At 38.7% G+C, this 23,617-nt stretch overlaps 1 protein-coding gene across 3 annotated transcripts in view; it reads right to left on the bottom strand.

The window, feature by feature from the left end:
• The window catches only part of GRM5 (glutamate metabotropic receptor 5), a 967,034-nt gene that overhangs the window by 39,184 nt on the left and 904,233 nt on the right, over positions 1–23,617 (bottom strand). The window contains exon 9 of one of the 3 annotated variants that reach the window (XM_085623142.1): positions 16,985–17,038. The exons of the other annotated variants lie outside the window; for them this stretch is intronic. Coding sequence (XP_085479268.1) covers positions 16,985–17,038 — 54 coding nt within the window. The remainder of the gene's footprint in view (positions 1–16,984; positions 17,039–23,617) is intronic. 3 annotated transcript variants of the gene reach the window in all.

The raw sequence follows: 23,617 nt of genomic DNA, 5'->3' as shown, positions 1-23,617 counted from the left end.
TAATGAAATAGAAGAGGATTTGAGAAGTCAAAATGTGCCCTAAGTTTTCTTTCTGCAGCACTAGTCATAATTTCTATGGCAAAATGAACCCCCTCATTTTGTTCCTTTGCAAATTAAATGTTTTAAATGTTACCACTTTATTCCAATCAAGATGGCTGCAGGTGTGCCATACCTTTGTCATAAGTAAGACTGTTAGCGCTCTAGTTGTTCTTTAAAACACTCTGGGATTTTTGTCATTGGGCTATACTTGGGCTACATCTCGGTGATATTTGTGCTACATTTGGGCTCTTTTGTCTCTGGTGGCCATCTTGGGAGACTTGTTATGAAGTTTCCTAATTTCCTCATTTACTGCAGTCTCCTCAGTAGGCATACTGTCAGTTTTTTACTTTGATTCAATGAAGAAGGCATTCAGATGTGTCACACATTTGCCATAAATTCAGAATGTTAGCACTCTAGTTGCTCATTAGATCACTGTAGTAAAGCTACTGCTCACCAGGGAAGTCTGCTGCTGGTATTGAAAGTGCATGTTTCAGTCTGCATGTCAGAATTCTTTAATGAAATAGAAGAGGATTTGAGAAGTCACCCAAAATGTGCCCTAATTTTTCTTTCTGCAGCACTAATCATACATTCTATGGCAAAATGAACCCTCTCATTTTGTTCCTTTTTAAATTAAATGTTTTAAATGTTACCACTTTATTCCAATCAAGATGACTTCAGGTGTGCCATACCTTTGTCATAAGTAAGACTGTTAGCGCTCTAGTTGTTCTTTGGAACACTCTGGGAAGCTGCAGTAGAACACAAAGGAATCAACTGACAGTCTCTGCCCTTGTTGGATGTACATGTTTTACTGAGAATGTCAGACTTCATTCTCACATGACTGAGAAAGATAATGTGAATTTACAGAAAATATGCTCTCAGTTTAGCTTATAGATCACCTTCCAAACCTCTGTGGGAAAAGCATGTGAAAATAGTTTTCTCTCAAACATGATTCATGATATCCCAGCAGAAGGCTTTTTCACATGGTAAAATCACCTTAGAACAAACTACAATTCCTAAAATGAGTATGGTACCATCAACAAATGATTTATAATGTAACTAAAGTCTTAAATTAAAACCTTCTATTAACTGCAATGCTTTTTAATGAGGTGCTATCATGTATATTGGTCCCAAGTTGGCTGCCAACACTTCTTGGATGAAGTGCTGACAGCCAATCAGATCTCACAATGAGATGTGTGGTTAGGCTCCGCCCAGATATGTATATGATTTTACTTTTGATTTTCTCAGGAACTACTGAACGGATTTACACCATATATGCAAAAGGCACATGCCTGACCTGAGAACTACCTCTTTGCCAAATTTCAAGTAATTCTGTTTAGCCGTTCTGGCTATAGCTGTGTCTAAAGGTCCTATGGAAAAATGCATGGGGAAAACGCGTTTTGGGACCCCCCTTTTTTCTCGGCCCCCGCTTGACGAATCACCCCGAGACTTTTAGGGTAGGAGCTGAACGGAGCGCCCCATTAGTTTCGAAAATTTTGCGAGGATTCGTCAACCGGCGCCAAAGTTATTCAAAATAGAATTTTGAGATTTCCGACCGCCAGTAGATAATATATATATATATATATATAAATATATATTGTACCAAGAAAAAATGTAGAGCCCAACTCCGACTTGTTTTCAAGCCTGACATTTATTTGTCTGCATGACAGCATTGATTAAAAACCACTCATATACCTTACGCGTTTCAGCGTTTGCCGCCTTGCTCACTGAGTGTCATTGAGTCCCGGAGTTGGGGCTCTACATTTTTTCTTGGTACAATCTGCAGCAACAGGATTCTCCGTTCCTGTTTTCAGAGCCCGCCCTGCAGGGTCGGGTGCCCCCGGTAAAATGGAGCTTTTCTTGGAACATTAAATTGAGGGGGCATGGCCCGCTTTACGAGCGTACCACTGACATGGTGTTGAGTTGCACACCGTTGTACTCTGTTCCTTTGAAATGTTTATTCGTATTGTAATGTACTCCTACTGTTTCTACTTTGTCGGCGTGCTCGCTCACTCCGCGCTCTGCCCACTTGCGCTGCAAATTATTGAGAACACGATGGAACCTCATTGCGATTCCCATTAAGCTGCACAGCCTATTAGAATGAATTCAATGAATTAAATTCATAATCAACTATATTTTTCTTCAACTATTTTGTCCATTAATAATGATCCTTTTTTCTCTTTCAATTTCTTCAATCCATTGTACCCATTCGCTTTTTCTTGCTGTTCATAAAAACGAAGGAGAATGACTGTTTCCACATGTCACGCTTTTATTAAAATCACCCAATGCATTTCGGGAATGAATCCCTTCTTCGGGGGTTTCGTGACATGTACTGCTGAAATCTTGGAATCACGGAGCTTGGCTGCATCTCCTGTTTCATTTTGTTTCAATACCTCTCTCTGAAGCGCCCACGCGCTGTTAACTTTCCCCTTGATAATGAAGACTCAAACGTACCTGCCATCGGATTACCACGGCTATTGGGTAAACGTGAGTGAGAAAGGGAGATGAGAAAGGTGATCCCTCTCTTTTGCAAAACTGCATCTGAAGCAAATATCAAGAGGAGATGCCTTTCTTTGAAACACCGCAATTCAAGCAAGTATCAAGAGCATGACAGCAACAATATGCATTTTGCTAAAGAAACTAATTTACGCATGCACCTTAAATGAAAACGCTATCAAGCATAATGAAATGATGACATTATATTTCATGACATTTGGCAAGTAAAAAACGCTATTCAGCGCAACGAAATTACTTTACCTTGTCATACCATGAAGTTGGATACCGGTGCATGATGGGGCCTGTAGTTGTTTTCAAGGCCATGTGACCACTGGGACTCAGTGACACTCACCTGTGAGCAAGGCGACAAACGCTGAAACGCGTAAGGTATATGAGTGGTTTTCAATGCTGTCATGCAGACAAATAAATGTCAGGCTTGAAAACAAGTCGGAGTTGGGCTCTACATTTTTCCTTGGTACAATCTGCAGCAACAGGATTCTCAGTTCCTGTTTTCAGAGCCCGCCCTGCAGGGTCGGGTGCCCCCGGTAAAATGGAGCTTTTCTTGGAACATATATATATTTATATATATATCCAAAACAAAGTTTCTTTAGCCTTCCAAAGCTGGTAACGCACTCCAAGCCAAAAGATTTTTCAAAGTGCTTTATTCCACCATGCTTGACAAACCGGTTTCGGTCATGACGACCTTTCTCAATGTCAAAAGTCCATTTAACATCGATCTCTTAAATACACAGATGTAAAACGATAAACGGTTATGGAGTCTTCAATCCGTACGAGGGTCCTCCGACTCGCCGCCGAATTGGCTCCTCCTTCACCAGTGTTGTTGCTCTCGCTCTGATCGGGATACAATGTAACTCGATCCGGACTTGCCGTTTCGCTTTATCCGCGTCTCCGTGTATGCTGTAAATCTTCCCTTTATTCCGAAGCAGAGCAGGCAGTACTCATTCGAATTTTTTGCCAGTTCCCGCCAAACGCCGCCGCTCACTTGCTTCCGGGTGCTGTTACCTCACGGTGGCAGACCGTGAAAATATCCAAAACAAAGTGCCCATAGCGGTACCTTGTATTTGGATGTACAGCTGGTTACCAAATAGGAAAATATTATTGTACAGGCAAAAAGTCATAAATTCCAAGATCATTTGATTATGTTCCGCATATTGAACGGATCTAGACTTCAAAAAAGTTTCTACTGCTTCTAAGCACTGTACATGGTTAATACTAGTGTAAAGGCTGGTTATATCCATGGTGACTAATATATAGTTCTCCTCCCATGGTATGTCAGCAATTTGTTTGATGAAATCAGATGTATCTTTAACATATGATACTAGATTGCATACAAACGGACTCAGTACAGTGTCAATCAATATTGAGGTGTTTTCAAGGAGGCTTCCTTTGGAGGACACGATAGGCCTCCCAGGAGGATTCTTACTTACTTAATAACTCAAATAATGTTTACAAAAAATGTTGGCATTATAACAATAACAATCAGAGTGGATATTAACACTGTATGAATGTTTTATGCCTTTTTTCAGTCAATATACCAATGAATTAATCTTGGATAAATAATACAATGTTTAGTAAAGAGTGTCTTTAAGATGGCCACTGTGTTGCAATTTAGAAGCACTGAGGCCCTTCTTTTATGTTTATGTATCTGAACATGGAAATCCTCTCTCTATATCGTTTTACATCTGTGTATTTAAGAGATCGATGGTAAATGGACTTTTGACATTGAGAAAGGTCGTCATGACCGAAACCGGTTTGTCAAGCATGGTGGAATAAAGCACTTTGAAAAATCTTTTGGCTTGGAGTGCGTTACCAGCTTTGGAAGGCTAAAGAAACTTTGTTTTGGATATTTTCATGGTCTGCCACCGTGAGGTAACAGCACCCGGAAGCAAGTGAGCGGCGGCGTTTGGCGGGAACTGGCAAAAAAAAAAAAAAAAAAAAAAAAAAATTATATATATATATATCTATCTGTCTATCTATCCACCTATCTATCTATCTATCTATCTATCTATCTATCTATCTATCTATCTATCTATCTATCTATCTATCTATCTATCTATATATATATATATATATATATATATATATATATATATATATATATATATACACACACACAGATGGAAAAGAGGACGCCCAGCCAAGCGGGTCAGGTCGGGCTGGGTTAGCAGATGCTGCCACTCGAATATACAGAAGAAATTGTTTCCCAAAAGTGTCCTGGGAAAAGAACCAGCCACTCCAGAGCTGTTGTAAAGGTACCAATTGTTGATTTAGCGGTAGACATAAGATAACGTGTTTCGACTCACCAGAGTCTTGATCATGTAACCACAACAGTTTCTTTGGCATCTAAATACTACGTCAGTGCGAGGATATGCAAACGAAATACAAAACAGATGCTTGTTTGGGCTTCATGAGCCTGTAAACAATACACAAGTTGTATCTCTTATAATAAGGAAGTGTATGCACGGGGTGTAAAATAATCCATTATGTACAAAGTGTATTAATTCAAAAGATAAATTAAATATTAATAAAAAAACAAATAATGTACTGAACTCCTCTGTGGTACACTCGATTTCCCATAATGCCCTATAAAGTTTAGCAAAAAACAAATCTATACTATACATTACCTCATCTTGCCAAGTGAAGAGGTGAACTATAAAGTGGTAGCAGTGTTAGTCAAGATGCCATATAAAGTGGCGAAGAATGACCGCATGTTCTGGTTATATAATCATTTGAAAAAGGGTCAAGTACCCAGGTACATTGTTCGATTTCTCCCTTGTGTAGGGGTGAGCAATTAGTGTAGTTCAATTGGGTGGATCAGCATTAAGTAATTAAAATATTTCAGAGGATAGACCGTACCCAAAGACAATATCGATGTATTTTGTTAGGTAGTTGCCAATGACATTCTATCTCTTAATAGACAAACCAACAATGGGAAACTATGCAAACGCTACAAAAAGTCTCCACCCTAGTGATCAAACCTGTGAACCAATGTTATGTTAAAGATATTTCTAAAGCGCACGTACACCACACAGTTTCATGGCGCTAGAGTCCAAGGGACACTACCTATAGATCATTCAATCAGACGCTTGGTGGAATAGCCAGGTCTTTAGGAGTTTCCTGAATTGAGAGTAAGATGTCAACAATCTGATGTCCAGAGGGAGAGAGTTCCAAAATTGAGGGGCCAATACCGCAAATCTAAGTCCCCCAATTTCTTGTGTTTAAAAGATGCAATAGCCAGAAAATTACGATGGGAAGAGATTCCGAGATGGGAGGTATCCCTGAATCTGAGAAGATACAAACAATGGGCATTTGCCATGGAGTGCTTTGAAGATAAAGCATCCCAGCTTGAATGTGCTGCGTTCGACAACTGGAAGCCAGTATAGTCTTTTCATCAAGGGGGTGACATGGTGCCATTTAGGCTGGTGGTAGATTAATCTGGCTGCCTGATTTTGCACCAGTTGTAGTCTTTTCGAATTGTATGCTGGTATACCAAAGTAGAGTGAGTTGGCATAGTCAATATGAGAAATGACTAAAGCCAATACTACTTGGGTTATGGCTTCAGTGGTAAGGAATCTGCTAATCTTCCTGATCTTGTGTAGATGGACCGAGGGGGAACATAGTCCTCATGTGTAGAGAAGACTACGTGAAGGAAGCCCTACAGCAGTTAAGGAACACTCAATGTTAAGTTAGAGTTAAGATGAATTACATTGATAAATTGCAGGAAGAGTATCATAGAGTATCATAGAACACTACAAGGCTGGTGCAACTCACACCTTTTAATGTGGGATGAATTACATTTTATTAAGAATACCACCTGACCACACCCACCCTCTATCTTCTAACCAAAGTCCACAAATATCTAACCAATCCCCCTGAGAGACCTATTGTCTCCTCGATGAATAGTCTCTGCGAGAACACTTCAATTTCTTTTGACCTCTTCCTCTCTCTCTTTGTACAGAGTTGCAACTCATATGTATGGGACACCAAAGATTTTTTACAAAAATTCCAGAATTTGTTCTGGGGCAGAAAATGCTGGTTAGTTTGTCTGGATGTTGAAAGCTTCTCTAAGAGCATGTAAACTATACCTATGTACTAGGAACATCAGCATGCTGGAACACACACATATGTTGTTAAAAATTATATATCTATGGCTGCATGAAAATTGTTTTTTTTTAAAGGTTTTGTACTTACAGTATCAAGGAACTGCAATAGGCATCTGTTTCGCCCTGAGTTACGCTAATCTAGCGATGGGCTGGTGGGAGGAACAGATGTTCTGGGGCAGTGATCTAGCTGTTTGGACTGAGAGGATCAACATATGGCTAGAATACATCGATGATGTGTTTTATGTATAGGAGGGAAATGAGAGAGATGTAATTGTTTTTGTACAGAAATTTAACATCATTGATGTAAATCTAAAGTTCACCATGCATCCCAGACAGGAAACAATCACATTTCTAGAATTGAGAATAAGCATTACCGAGGTTAACCTGCAAACTAAGTTATTTAAAAAATCCATTGCAGAGAACTCTGTCTTGCATTCTGCCAGCTGCCATTCCCCCAGTTTACGATGGAGTATTCTGCATAGTGAGTTCCTGAGAGCTAGGCGAAACTGTAGCTCAGATCTGGGCTACGTGAGAACTAGAACAGAGATATTAGAGAGATTTTGTGAAAGGGACTACCCACAAAACAAACTCGATTTGGCCAAAAAGAGAGCTGACAACACCCCTAGAACACAGGCTTTATTTCGCACCACACCTAACAAAGACCCAGTAAAGAGTAAGTGAATATGTTTCATCACACAATAAACCAATCAAGCAGGCAAACTAAGAGATATTCTCAAGAAAAGATGGGGAATTCTAACTCAGGATACAGTGTTGAAGAGTAAAATAGGGATAACCCCGAACATAACATACCAACGAAATGTGTCCTTTCAGGAAAGGTTAGTCCAAAGCCACTTAAGACCCAAAAACACTAATTGGCTTGGGGGGATCAAGGGCTTCAAACGCTGTGGGACCTGCAAAGCATGCAGACACAGTAGTAAAAAGTCAGATACCAAATTTCAAAGAGTTAATAAGAATTGGAAAATTCACAAACTGATCACATGTAAGACCGACTTTGTGGTCTGTGCCATAACATGCCCTTGTGACAAGTGGTATATCAACCACTTTCCCGGTCTAGAAAAGAATTCTGGAAAACTGGAGGGCCATAACAAATAATGACCTGAGCTACAGCACAGCTAGAAATTTCCATGAGGCACACCAAAGTGGCTTGACCAAAGCTGAGCTCTTCAGCATAGATACTGTACTGAAACACCCCAGAGGATGTCATAGAGAAATGTAGAATTGAATCTAGATTTATTCTGCAAGCTGGTTGGTTGTTTGTTCCCGGATGGGATGAATAATGATGAAGAGTTACATTCACACTTATGAGCCCATGTTGATGTTTTTCACAGTCCCAACTGTTTATCCTCCTTTCTTTCTTTCCTCACACACAGTTAGCTTATTGACTGGTGTATTTGTTGTCTTGGACTTTGGTTTCTATTTGATTGTACCACAGATGTACTGTGAAATGTCAGGCATGGGGTAATTACAGGGAATTCTTGAGGCATTCTTATGATTGATAGCTGCCTCTGCTCTCTTGATCCTAGCTCATATTTACTCTACTTTATGTACCTTTCTCTCCATTCTCACCCTCCCCAGCCTTGGCCCAATGAGGTGATAAAAGTGGGTTTGTGAGCATTATAATTATTTAGAGTGATAATCGATGATTTGATAGACAGGGCATGATTACCAAATGTTAGTTATGCATTTAATTTTTCAGATTTTAGATTTGCACATGGCAAATTGACTATGGTCTGTCCTCTAATATTCTTTAATTACTTCTTGCTGATCAACCCAATGGACCTGCGCTAATTGCTCACCCCTACACCAGGGAGAAATCGAACAATGTGCCTGAGTACTTGACCATTTCTCCAATTAATAAATAACCAGAACATGTAGTCATTCTGAGGCACTTTATATGGTGTCTTGACTAACATTGCTATCACTTTATAGTCCACCTATCTCCTTGGCAAGACGAGGAGCCCAGATTTAATGTGTAGTATAGACTTGTTTTTAGCTAAATAATATAGGGCATTATGGGAAATGGAGTGCTACTAATTGCAGGTACCACAGATGAGTGCAGTACATTAATTGGTTTTTCATTAATTTTTAATTTATTTTTTGTATTAATGCACTTTGTATATAATGGATTATTTTACACCCCGTGCACACACTTCCTTATTTTAATAGACACAACTTGTGTATTGGTTACACGCTTGTGAAACCAGAACAAGCATCTATTTTCTATTTTGGTTGCATATCGTCGTACTGACGTAGTATTAAGATGCCTACGAAACTGTTGTGGTCATGTGACCAAGACTCTGTTGAGTCAAAACGTGTTATCTTACGTCTACCGCTAAATAAACAATAGCTACCTTTGCAACAGCTCTGGAGTGGCTGGTTCTTTTATCGGGACACTTTTGGGAAAGCGATTCCTTCTGCATATGCATATTTTATATATATATATATATATATTACCTACTGGCGGTCGCCAGTAGGTAGTTATAGTTAGGATCTATTTTCCATAGGAAATCCGCAGCATTCTATTCCCAATAAGTCTGGCGCCGGTTGACGAATCTTCGCTAACTTTTCCAAACTTTTGGCCAGCTCTGGTCCGCTCCTATCCTGAAAGTCTCGGGGTGATTCGTCAAGCGGGGGCTGAGAAAAAAGGGGGGGCCCAAAATGCGTTTTCCCTATGCATCTTCCCATAGGACCTTTAGCCGCAGCTACAGCCCGAACTGCTGAACGGAATTACACCAAATTTGGCAAAGAGGTAGTCCTCAGTTCAGACTCGTGCCTTTTGCTTAAATGGTGTCAATCTGTTGAGTAGTTCCTGAGAAAATTGCAGTTAAATGTACATATATATCTATGGCCTCGGAGAATCCGCGCACCCTATGCGCACCCTGAGCGCACCCTCTGCGCACCCTACACGCACCTTCCCGATCACGCGCTGAATGCTGATTGGCTGTCAAGTGGTTGTCAACATTCAAAACCAGGAACTGTTGGCAGCCATTTTGTGCCTCGGTAGAAGCGAGGCTGAAGAAGTCTGTGGAATAAGTGTGTAAAATATATAAAGGGGGCAGGGTAGAAATACTATGACCCTCTAGACCCTCATCAGTGATGTCATTTGAGATGTCATCAGTGATGTCACTGACCATGTCATGAGTGATGTAATATGTGACGTCATCAGCAGTGCATTGCGGGGGCGTGAATTATAGTTAGCTGAACTAACTATAACAGGGGAATTTCAATGGTTTTGTACGAGGGAAATGTCCGGCTAACTATAACGCCCCTGAAACCTATGTTTTTTTCAGTGAATATATATATATATATGAAAAAAGTAAATATATTTAATAAATATTTTCTAAAATGCAACTACAATAATATCATCTGTCTCCAGGAGACATGGGAGACTGAAAATAACCTTTTTTTGATGGTTATAAAACCTTCTTATGTCCGGCAGTGGGCTCAAGTACGGGAAGAGCAAGGAGTGGCTTAATTATTTGTATAGATCTGAGGCTCTGCAGAATTGTGATGTACTTGAACTGGGATTCTAAAATTGCACGAGGGCTGACATTAGCGGTTGGCAGATTACCTTGTTTCACTTGAATTCATTTTTATAACACAAAACAAAAGACCCACGGCCCCTCAAGTCTGGCACAGCTAAATGGCTGTTTGGAGTTGTTACAGGGTGAAGGTTTTTTACAGGGTGATTTTATTTTAGTGGGGGATTCTAATTGCCATCTATGTACAGATTTAGTATTGAATACATGTGAGGGGGCTACATGTGCGATCAGGGACGGGTTGCACATGGAGCACTCTCTACAAGGACAGGAATTTAATACTCTGCTAGATACTTATGGACTAATATATACCATAGATTTGGGGGTGTAGCACCCTGACCTCTTTTCATGGCCCACCTATAAAGGTAGGGGCTCTGCAACAATTATTGATTTTGTTTTTATTTCCTTTTCCTTGAAGGGGTTTATACTCTCTTTTAAAATCCAGCACAGCCCTTTTAGTGATCACAACCACTTGATTTTGGTGCTCGAACTGCCGGGTAATTTGACTGTGCACCGTAAGGTAATTGTAGGTTCACTTGTTGCAACCAATCAAGGGAGGTGTTTGAGGTGGTCACAGCTGGATATTACTCTTTTTAACCGAGCGCTTTTTAATTTGAGGCAACAGGAGATTTTAAAGTGCTTAGACTTAGTCATGGGAGAAGAAATCATATATGCATTTGTTACAATTGCACAATCAGTCACCAGTATATTGAAAGTACCCGTTGCTACTGTTTGTGCGGATTCACTGAAATGGGTTGATAGTGAATGCTCCCCAGACTTGCGGCAACTTAAGAAGGCTGTGAAACAGATCCCATGTGACAGTGCCTGGGTGGCAACTTGTCGAAGTAATTATAAGGGGGCCATTAAGGAGCGGAAGCGCTTGCTACAGAAACAAGCGTGGGAGGAGCTGAAAGAAGCATGTGAAAAGAAAGATTGTACCTTTTTTGGGAAGATTATTAACAGCCCCTGTTCTAAAGACCCAGAGCAGTGGAAGGACCATTTCGAGGGTGTGTATAATTATGGTCATAGTGAGGAATCCATCATGGACGGCAGTTCTCCCTCTGGCACCAGAGTTATCTCTATTAGTTTTGATGAGCTGAGATTGGGCATTGAGGGCTTGTCACAGAATAAGGCCCCTGGTCCTGATGAGATCCCCCCGGTCCTTTTTCGTGACAACATAGAGGTCTGGGCCCCTGTTTTAACCAGGGTACTAAATACTGCTGTGAGGACAATAATGCCCCCTTAGTGGTCTACGGCCACTATTGTCCCAATATTCAAGAAAGGGGACAGGGACAATCCTCACTGCTACCGCCCTAAATCCTTCATTGATGCCACAGTGAAAGTCATTGGCCAAGTACTATTAAACAGGCTCTTAGACTGGACGGACACTAACCAAATCATTTCAGAGGTACAATATGGGTTCCGCATAGGTTGGTCAACAACGGACCAATGCCAAAACCTCTATCTTTTGAAATATACAATAGCTAAGCCTGTTGCTCTTTTTTCGGGTTTTATGGACCTTACCACAGCATTTGATCGGGTGAACCACCACAAACTTTGGTCCCTGCTCGGTGACCTCGGGGTTGACCCTGCGATTATAAATGTTTCAATGACCTTACATGTTAATACTACTGCTACAGTCAGGTACACCCAGGACGGGATCATGACTGACCCTTTTAAATATTCTGGAGGGGTGAGACAGAGATGTATATTGGACCCATTATTATTTACGTTATATATTATTGGACTGAAAGCATCTCTGACCGATTTACAGGCTGATACCCCAGAATAGGCAGAAGATCAGTCCCAGTCCTGTTGTATGCAGATCACACAGTATTGTTAGTTCGAACATCTAGAGGCTTGCAGGTTTTATTGGATGGATTCATGGCCTTTATGAGTGGGATGGACCTTTCACCGAACTTGTCAAAATCGTACGTTATGGAATTCGGTAAGCAGGCCACCAGAAACAATACCTATAAAGTAGGTACTCATAGGCTAGCAAAGGTCCCGGCCTTCTCCCATTTATGCTTTTATTCAATGAAAAGCTTCATTTTAAACTTTTGCAGGAGGGGAAGACACTTTATATGAGAAAATCAATTGGAGCAATCGCAAATTATGCACACAGACTAAGTACATGGTCATCGGGGGTAATACTAAAATTGTACAATTCTTTCTGCATTTCTAAGGTGCTGTATGGAAGTGGGGTATGGGGTTATTTAGCAGTTAATATTCTTCAAACCACAGAAAATAAATATCTCAGAAGAATGTTGAAAGTTCCCCAGGGTATCACCGCATACACAGTACACGAAGAATTAGGAATGAGGTATATTATGGATTCTGCAGTGGTTATACCATTGTTATGTTGGGTAAAGATTTGGACCAGTAAGGAGGTGGGTTTCAATCAACTAATGATTGAGGATTGTCTCTCACTTGACCATGGATTAAAAATCCCATGGATGAGATACGTTAAGGATACCCTTATGGCTCTAGGCAGAGCAGATACCTTCATACAACACGACGCAGTGAAAGTACAGGACAAGCACATAGTGAAATAAAAATTTTATAAGCACGCTATGGCCTCTAGGGAGGAAATGGAGCTTAGAAAACCCAGGGTAAGAGGACATGTCCTAGTGAAGTCAGTGTTGGAAATGAAGACCATTAACAAATGCCTATTATAGATTTTTAATTACCCGTTTTAGATTGAACTTGTTGCATCATTTATTGGCATCACCTCTTGGCTTGTTGTGCATTTAGAAAACAGAGGTCCCTGTGGCTGCGACAATAGGTCTCCACAGGATACCCTACATTTTGTTTTTTATGCCAATATTTTATGTAGTCTAGGCGACTGTTTCTTAAACCACTATTAAAAGAAATTAGATTTAGTCATGTCCGTGTAGCTTTACTGTATCTACAGCTTCTGCCTAATGCCCATACGCTATTTTGTGCTGTTAACTTTTTAAGAGCTGCACTCAAGTCTAGACATTCTAAAGGTGACTAAAAAGGTGTGGTGATTATGCACACTCTGGGGCCGATTCCGATCCGGGTCGGAAGGGCACCGAATGCGATCCGGCCGGAAAAACTACGCGCCGTATGGGTGTTTTCCGCCCAACTCCTACAGCTGTACGAGCGAGCAAGTACGATGCGAGCTACATGAAATTCACCGACCGACTCGTTTTCGGGTCCGAACCGCTCCGTACGTCTCCGTCAGAAGCTAACCGTGGCGTGCAATGGATGTGATTCACGACCGAGCCAGTACGATGCACGCGTCGGACAGCCTGTGCGAGCCGGAGTGTCTGGCTCACAAATCGTTCGGGTGGTTGCCATTGGGGGTTCGCGTCGGACCCCCTGTCACCCGCAGCCCTATGACTCGGACTCAGGGGGAGACCCATGGGTCTCCCCAACACAGGCATGTACGGTGCAGATGGCACCGATGCGTACTCACATTAGGGGGCACACTTGTCCGCGACGTACCCATTCAGTCAATGGGAGCCCATGTAGGCGTTGTACAACCGGCTCCCATTGACTTCTATGGGAGTCTGACGGAACCGAGTCCGACAGCATACGGCCGCATCGTACTCGTTCGGTCGGACTGCAGGACTCCGGCTCAGTCGGAAAACACTCCGGATCCGGCTCGGTCGGAGTGCTTTCCGACCCAGATCGGAATCCGCCCCTTTATGTGATAAGTTGGCCCTAACGAATTGGTCCAGGATTTTAATCATGGGTTCTCTTCTGTGTCAACAATCAGATCTACGACTCTAAGGTTTTTTGGCCAATATGTGGTGTATCAATTTTTAACTAATTGAATATGACAATTGTGTTATGTGTCGTGGGTCTGATAGTCTATTCAATTGTACTGTCTGTTTTTATACGTTTATAGGTTGTTGTATGCTGCATTTATTCTGCTAGTATTTTTTAAACGTTTTTCTATAGTTTTTATGAAATTATCTGTCGAAATAAAGCTTATGCAACAACAACAACAATCAGCTTGGTGGGAGTATCAGAACTGTATCTGGATTCTCATTTGATGGTGGAAGTGATTAATATTTATATTGTTAATTTGTGATTCTTGCACATTGGCATTATGATGCTAGCAATTATCCTGTTGTCAATATTTTTATTCTTTGTAATGTTTTTTCTTTTATGGCTGTGACTCATGTTGAATAAATATTATTATTATTATTATTATTATTATTAATATTAATGTAAAGACATTAAATTAAAATGTTAACTTATTTTTCAAATATAAAATGTAATTATATTATTTAAATGCATATCATGCAATGCAATTTACAAAAAATCTATTAAAAATATAACTGTTAGTGAGGGTAGTTTTTCATATATTACAACTTATAAATGAAATCAATATATTAAACTATTTTATTATTTAATACACATTGAATTTGATGAGTTAACATGCCATCAAACTATGTTTTATTACTTCCATGTAAAAAATTATTATTTTATATAATTCACTAGAATATTGTTATTTTTTAATGAAAAACCTCTTTACATATCTCTATAATTTCCCATAGGGATTTGCTCCTCTTGGTGGAGAACTTCACCAACAGGTGAAAATTTACTAGTAGTAACTTTAAACTCTTAAATTGTGATGTAGGAGGTACTCCCCTTCCAATTTAAGGGGAAGACATGTCTGTCCAGACCCATGTGTAAATCTTAAAAATGGTGAAGAGTAGAAAAGCATAGAGTTACTCCTAGGTATAGGAGTAGATGTACATCTCAGTAGATCTACACATGTATTCACATGTGTGAATTTGGACCAATATGTTTAAAGTGCATCTTTACTGCTCTCAGGAAGAGTCAAATACTCTAAATTGTGATACTATGTTTTGGAACAAGTGAAAGCAGGCATATGTTTCCTGCTGGTATGTTGTGTTAATTCAATAAAATGTATTACAACAAATAGTGTGGATTTTTAGATTGGATTAACATACCAATCTAACCATTCTTTTCCTGCAGAGTCTAAACACCCAACTCCACAGGCAAGATTTCGGACCACATTTGCCATACTCTCCCACTGTGCAGTGGTAAATCCCCTTTTTCAAAAAGATACCGACAACCACTGGACTAGTCTTTGACTCTGCCTCATAGTTTTTCTTTCAGCAACAGGAAATTCCAGATGTCAGTCCTTACCAAGACTTCTAGTAAAGGATGAATGACCAGCAAGTGTATCAGTTCTGTAATCACTCATCTATCATGACTTTAAAAGCATTGGCCAAGATGACAGAACTAAATTTAATGAATGCCCATTCTATATACTGTTTCAACTATAAAAGTATGTACATATCACTTTGTCAGAACCCCATTCCCTACTTTCCGGTGGATGTGTGTCACCATGTTCCATTTTCTTTTTGTTTTGAGGCCAAGCAATTACAGTACTGAATTGTAATACACTTTTCTGCATGTTATGACAACATTTAGCAATGATATCAATGTTTGAACAATCCTAAAGAATAACTTAAACAGAGTGGAGGATTTTACTAAATATCCAAGCAACAACTTGCCAGAGAAACCACGTGAATTTAACAGAACATGTGCACAATGACAACTCATGATAACATGCTTTCTTACTGATATGGTAAACAACGAATCACAAACGTAGACATAATTTGGAAACTACAAAAAAGAAGTTTCTATTTTGTTGTTTGACACAATCTTAAAAGATTAGGTAGTGGTGAAGTTCTTGCACAAACATGCATTTTGTGATAATTTAAGGTTTGCAAAGTTAACAAATTGTAATCTTCAAAAAGTGCTACACCTGTCAGTTCCACAAATGTTTGCGGGCACACTTGATTTCCACATGTCCCTAGAGTTTGCTGAGCAAAAGATTTTGTGATGTCAATAAAAAGCTACATGTAATACTGCTAAAATATGATCATTTTGATGGAAGAACAACCATGTATTAGAATCTAATAGAACTCAGCAAGATTGAATTTTTGTGTGCTTACTTATTCACAACCTGGTCAGAAGGCTGTGCTTTTGCTTATTGTTTTACTTTGTTACGAGCACTCCTTTGTCAATTTCTCTTCATAATCAATGTGGGATGCAAGGCTCTAAAAACATATGTGAACATTTGAAAAAAATACATAACATTCTCAAGCATTCAATGTTACTCTAACAGTAAGTAATTTCATTTTACTGAAATAGTACAGTAATCAGGACTTACTGTCAAATTGTGATCAAACATAGGTATATATGTCCTTAGCTAAATCATTGCAAATGCAATCAATTTACGGTGACTCACAAAGTTTAGAGACATTCTCACCTTGCAGGACCTACAATATTTTTGGAGGACCTAAGAGCTGGAAGGATGGCAACAGATGGGTCAATAATTAGTGTCAAGCAGCAAAATGTTAATGAATATGGGCAACTTCAGGCTGGCGAGTGAAATGTTATGTTTTTTTAAAAAGGTGGGAGTGACTCACACGCCTCTCACATAACTATCCCACTGACATTTACATGTGTTTCACACTTCAGTGCACTAGATTGTGCCTGCCAGTCTTCAGAGCTAACTTCTATGGCTCTCTGAACAAATTGCTATCATTAGATACCCTGTCATTGAGTGCAATTCGGGCCTCCATGGGAGAAGAGCCTTTTCCATGTAATTCTACCATTCACCATCATTATCAGGCCTTCCAAACTTTATTTCACGCATCTGCCTTGATGAACGACTGACGGACCCTGCAGCCATACCTCAATTCACTCTCTCATGTAATATTGCAGATGAACATGAAAAAATTAAGCGCTTACATTCCGATTGGCTGATGACAATAGACGTGAGTAGGCCCAGGTGTAAATGAAATGCTAGAATAAAGAGAATGGATGAATTAATAAATGAATTGGTAAAATAATAATAATAAAAATGTAATTTTGAATTTACTCTAAAAACATTAGTTGCAGATATTCCCCAGATCATGACATACATGTTGAAACATGCATGTATGAAGAAATGTATTCATGCCCATAATCAAACACATGGATCTCTTAGTCGTTTAAGAAAAATGCAGTCCATACTATATGTACCTCTTATTGTCTTATTTTATTGACGCATTTCTTTTTTCACTTTGCACTCAGTGGCAAAAAAGTCCTTTCACAGAGAATACGCCTAAACATAATTCTTTTTATTTTATCCCCTCACAAACTGTATCATTTGACCTTCATATATTGAGTCTGGGTAATGTCTTCAATGTATTGTAAAGAGATAACAAAAAAACCTAACGTGATATGCTTCCTCACAGCAATTCTGGAGTGAGGCAATATGGCAATACATCCTGGAAAAATCATAACTGTTACTACAATAAACAGTTGGTTGTCGCTACTCTGCAAACAAATGTGGAAATTCATGATTTCTGCAGATGAGCCAAATTTATGAGTGGAAAATTCGAAATCAGGAATCATGACGCTCGTTGTAAATGCTTTATGATTTTACCACTGTCTTAGCAGCCCACTCTGAATTTGGTGTTTGTGGGAAAGATGCATTTCACAGTTGTTGATCCAAGCTGATTTTCAGGCATATTTATATTTTTGCTTGTTTACTTTTTTTTAAAACAAATAAATAATGAAACAACATTTTTCAAAATATGGATGTGAAGAATGATACATAGTAGTTCAATAAATATCTGTAATATTAAATTGAACAAGATGAATATTTGTAATAAGAAATACATTTATTGCATCTTTTATGATATCTATGATAGACCACTGCACTGGGAAAACCTCAGTGCTGCATGAAGAGACAGACTCCATAAAGAACAGTTTGGAATCAGACACTGAGCATGGAATAAGTGCACTCCTGTACCTATGTATATGATCTGTAGAGAGCATTTCAAAAGAATCCAAGGGCAAATTACTATGGGCATAGCGAGGTTGGTAGACCATAGGCACAAGCTCCTATGTAAACTTTTCATATTACCATGGAAAACAAATATCAAGTATTACATACACTAGGACACATGCACTCGTGTCATGCTGTGAAGGTATATTTAATTGGACAGCAGATGATACATTAATGCTCCAACCATTGTGATAGAGGCTCAGTTTGTAGCCGTTATTTGTCGTCTTGTCAAATCAACCTTCACTGCATGACTCCTACACTGTTCGGTGTCCAAATCAGTTGGCGATTAGCATGTCTGAAACAATGCTGTTTTTGCATGTGCACAGCAATGCTGACTTTCCATGTCCCTAACATTGCTACAGTCACATGCCCATATCAATGTGGATGGGTCTGACCAAATCAAAGCTGGATTTTCATGTCCAAATCAATGTGGAATTCGCATGTTGTTAGTCAATGATGGATTTGCATGTACAGATCAATTTGTATGAATCCTGCCAAAAGTAGTGTGAGCTACTGCAGATGTCTTTATTGCCAGTTTAAAATCTACACATCAAGTTCAACATTCAATTTACAATAACAGTTCAAATCAGTTCATTAGAATGCACAGAAGTCTGCACTTTCCTCTTTTAATTGGATATGCAATGCTGAAAAAATTCCATTGTTGAATGTATAACGTTACTACGCCATACATTACCACGCAGTAGGTTACAACGCGGACGTTACATCGTCCGCGTTGTTACCACGCATGGCTTTACATCGCATGTCATTTCTACGACTTGCACTAGATGGTGTGCAGGACTTAGGAATAGTATAAATTACTATTCCTACTCCAATTAGCGCAACAGCAGGGAATGTGTTGGATTCCAACACATTCCCTGGTGTTGCGCGCCATCTAGCGCAAGTCGTAGAAATGACTTGCGATGTAATGCCATGCGTGGTAACAACGCAGACGATGTAACGTTCGTGTTGTAAGCTACCAGCGTGGTATTGACAGCGTTGTAAACGCTGTTTCCCTCCATTGTTTCATCGGATTAACGAGCAGGAGATGTCTAACCATGCTGATAGTACTCCAAGTACTTTTGAAATGTTTTTAATAGCTTTGTGCTCAGTTGACTCGAAAACAATGTTTCACTGCCATCTGATTATCTGGAATGCTTGATCAATAAATAATCATTGAGATTTGAAGCTACTATAAATTATGGGCTTGAGGGAATACTGATCAACTTTTTTTGTGTTTTATGCTGCTCTTCTGATATCTAGCATTCTTTAAGTATATAAGGAAAAAACATCAAATAATATATTATTGTCTTTGATACATTTTTCTGAAGGAAAATCTGACATTCAGCAAAGAAACTCAGTTTGGCTTGGAGAATTGCTATCTCTTAAATGGAACTAAAACTGCATTTGTTTGCTTGTTTTGCAGTTATTTTGCAGTAGTAGGTTTAAGTTTTCAATAACGGTTGATACCTCTAAATAATGAACACCAATATAAATGCTATCCAATATGATTTTCATTGTGCTGCATACACATTATAGAACTTCTTTTATTTCCCTGAATTATTTTTTTGCTTATAAAGCAGACATGCTTTTGTCTACAAAATGAACCTCCATCTATCATCGCTGTCATTTTTCACAGACTGCAATAACTGTCAAGATCAGATTAACTGCATTAACCCTTCTAGCTTTCATACTCCATCCACAGTTGCACTTATATCTAGAGGAATTAAACATTTGTGATCTCAAACGCTGCTTTCTAATTTAGTAGTACAGGCTCCTAAATATTTGTCTCATTATAATATGGCCAAACTATGTCAGAGCTATTAATAACTGATAGTGTGCCTACTTGAAAGTAATTCTCATAACATCAGTAAACTTCTTGTGCTTATGTGTGTTATTACTTGCATTTAAAACAGCGAGAGAGCTTAGCATGCTCAGCAGTTTAGAATATTTCCTTATGTATCTGGCATGGTCCAGATTTGATCCCCAAGCTCATTAGTTTACTATCATTCTGAAGTCCATAACATTAGCCCCATTGAGCTGAGTAATATTACCAGCTGTTATCTACCTTGAGCCACAGGGCAGGAAGTGCTATTCATGAAATATTTTTTTATGAAACATCATTCAAGATGTATGCTACAGCTCTTTCCCTTCTTTAGTCGCCTATGCTCAGCTTCTGCAGGGACCATCTATCTGAATGTGGTTAAGCAAATGGCTCAAATATTTTACTGAGTGTAAGTTAGCATTTTACAGCATCCAAGGTATCACCAAAGGTTAAGTGAAGGACAAAAGTGAATTTGACTCTCTAGATTGACTTTCTCAGGGTACTAAAAAGAAGGGTGCTATATTGACAGACATATGCTGCTACTAAGAAAACGGCTTTATCAAAAGCTATTTTAATAATTGAATATTGATTATGCTTCTGAAAACCATATGGTATTTAAGAAGTAAATGACTCCAAGCAGTTTGTTCCAGGCGGCTGCACCAATTAGTTAAAAATAGTTGAAAGGTTTGTTATGGACGTCCAACATTGACTTTAAACAGATGTCTATTTACTGTTATCACATTGTAATAATGGGTTATCTAAATTACTCACACTGTTAAGTGTTCCTTTGAGAGTTCTATTGGTGAATGAGATGGGAGGCTTACAGATGGTAGAGGGCGATTGTTTACATGTTAAGGTAATATAATTGTGTAGGGCAACAAGCTTATCTTGTAAAAGCTCCCTTGGTAAGACCATAAGAATGAGAGAACAGATACTTTTCAAACATACCCAGAGTTTCATAGGAAAGAGCATGAAATACATAGGGTAATGCCATTAAAATGTTAATAGTTAGCCAAAATACTAGTGAGTCTATTTGGGTACCTGACCAAAAGTGTTTGGCCAAGTGGAATGCACCATGTTTGGTAGAGGGAGATAGAACATGCGGGCCTCATGCACAATGCAGAGAGTCTTGCATTTGACATGGTCCTGATCATAAATCAGTGAAGTGACATCAACGTGGAGAGGTGTGGCCTATATATTTAAATCAGAAGATTTGAATGATTTTGTTATCACTGGAACATGAATGCCATCTTGGAAGGGGTATCTATTTATTTATATAGTAGATTTAATAGCACACAGCACCACAGGGATATTAAATAACTTTACAGATGAATGTTTTGGAAGAGGAAAGAGACAATAATTGAGTAACCTGGTAATGTGAAAGATAAAATGCAAAGAAAGTAGAGAATAAAGAAAGGAAAGGATCATTCTTAGTTCAGATAGAATTGAAAGATTTGTACTTTTAAGTGTTTCCCAAATTTGAGGAGATTGGGTTTAGTACTGTTTGCAAGGAGTAAGAAGTTCCATTAAGAAGATATTGTTCTGGAGAAGCAGAGTGTTTGTGCATGAGAACATTTGAAACAAGAAACTTTGGCTTTTTAGATCACTTAGTTTGCCTGAGATGGTTTGGAGTCGGCCGAATAGGTGTGTTTTACAGGAGAAGAGGTGTATACGAAATGCTACATGAGTTCAATACAATTAGTTTAGAAAGTGAGTGAAAAGACGCACAGTATCCACAGGTGTTCCCATTTTTGTATTTTTCAATAAATATATCAAATGAGTGTATTACTTCCTTTATCGAGGGATGGGATATGTGTGGGGTTCCTATGAATATTGCATTGCTGAAATACATTATTGAGATGAATTGAGCTGGAATAACAGTTTGAAGTTGGTTTGAAGAAAAAAGATGATTGGCTTTTTTGACTTGATGGAAGTTATTTGCAGAGTTGGTAATTTGGTTGGTGTGGAGAAAGAGGGAGAGAGAGCAGAGTCTGAAGGGGAGAGCAAAAGAAAAAGTGTTAAATGGTCAGGATATATAAATGAAGGCTTGAAATGGACGCTATGCTTACATACAATAAGGGCAAAGTTTGTTTTTTGTGGATTTAGCCTTGGGCAGTTTTTGGACGTCCATGAGTAAAGCGTTACCAGGCTTGAGTAGAGAGAGGATGTTCACAAGTGTAGACATTATTAAGTATAACTGTTTGATCCACATTTTGATTCATGCAGACACCTGATTCTTTGAAAATCAGACTATGTGGCACCATTTCAATGTTGAACAGTGCAGGGGTTAAGATCAAGCCTTATGCAATGCCACAGGCCACTGCAGCTTTCCGTGAAATGAAACTCACAATTTGTACCACACACTGTATTTTGGAGAAAAAAGAGGTGCAGCCTCCCAGGGCATTACCATGGAAATAGACAGGAATCTCCCTTATCCCAAACTTATTATACATAGTGCAATATTTGCAAGGTAGCTGTTTCTATGTTGCACCCTGGCTGGAAGCCAAATCTGATGATCAATCGATAATCCAAAAACAGCTGTGTCAGGAAAATGAGGACATTTATTTGAATTGTTCTACATTTCGCCATATACTTCCCTAAGCATGGGAGACTTGATACTGGACAGTAGTTAGAGAGTAGACTGGGTTCAAGATTTGAATGTTTGAGGATATAGGGAGTTGAACAGTTTTTAAGATGTCTGTAAAATCCCATAAATTAGAGAACCATCACTAGTGCACACCAACTGGAGTCAAAGATATAAAAATTGGCATTGTTGTTAGAAGGAAAGCAGGCTATGAAGTAAATAGCTGCTTTTAGTTTTTAGCCTAAGACTGGGAGTACTCAATATGTGCTCAGCACAAAGGAATATAAATGATTTGAAGATTTTGGGGAAAGTGAGCAATTTGTAGGGAGTGTAAGTAGCTATAACCGATTTAGTCTAGTAGGAAATATAGGGAAGGAATTCTTTACAACAAAAAAAATTAAGGGCAAGATGTTTTCAGGATGTAAGGTTATGGTCCAGTGTATGTGCCAAACAGAAACAGAATACCACAGACGATGCACCAATATAAATAAAGTTTCAGTGACCTCACTGACATTTTGGCTATTTCATTTTAAGTTACAAATAATTTTAGCACTTATTATGATATACTACTGTGAACAGATTTCTACTTCACCTGCAACTAGGTATTGTTTTCTGAAGGTTTTCATATATTTATATTTCTAATTTTAATAATAATTATTATTATTTTGTTATAAATACTAACACATTCAGTTAATGTATCAGCATTAATAGACTTACCGGTAGTTTCATTATTTGCTGCACTTGTTGATTATAGCATTCCAAAAAGATGAATACAGGTGCAATCGCAATGTATTCTGGATTCTAGGTAGTACACAATCGTGACATTGCAGATGTAAACATGAAATCTCAATGTCTAGATTAACTAATCTATCTTGCTTGAGAGAAATAAAAATCCATATTCAGAAATATATTGATGATCTAGCTGAGAATAGTACATACAATGTATTTAATGAAAACTGGATAAAAGGTAAAACATTTATGACATGATCACAATTTTGTTAGATCTGCTGTGCTTCTTTCAAGGGTAGGTCATTAAGTTGATAGTGAATTAGCAATTTGCCATTATATTTCTAGTAATATCAAAATATAAATAACTATATTAAACTAACACTATTTACGATCTGAGACTTGTTCTAGTATCTT

The sequence above is a fragment of the Triturus cristatus genome, chromosome 8 (assembly GCF_964204655.1).
Source record: "Triturus cristatus chromosome 8, aTriCri1.1, whole genome shotgun sequence".
NCBI classification, from domain to species: Eukaryota; Metazoa; Chordata; class Amphibia; order Caudata; family Salamandridae; genus Triturus; species Triturus cristatus.
Note: the sequence above shows the minus strand (reverse complement) of the source record. Positions and strands in the feature narration are given on the sequence as shown.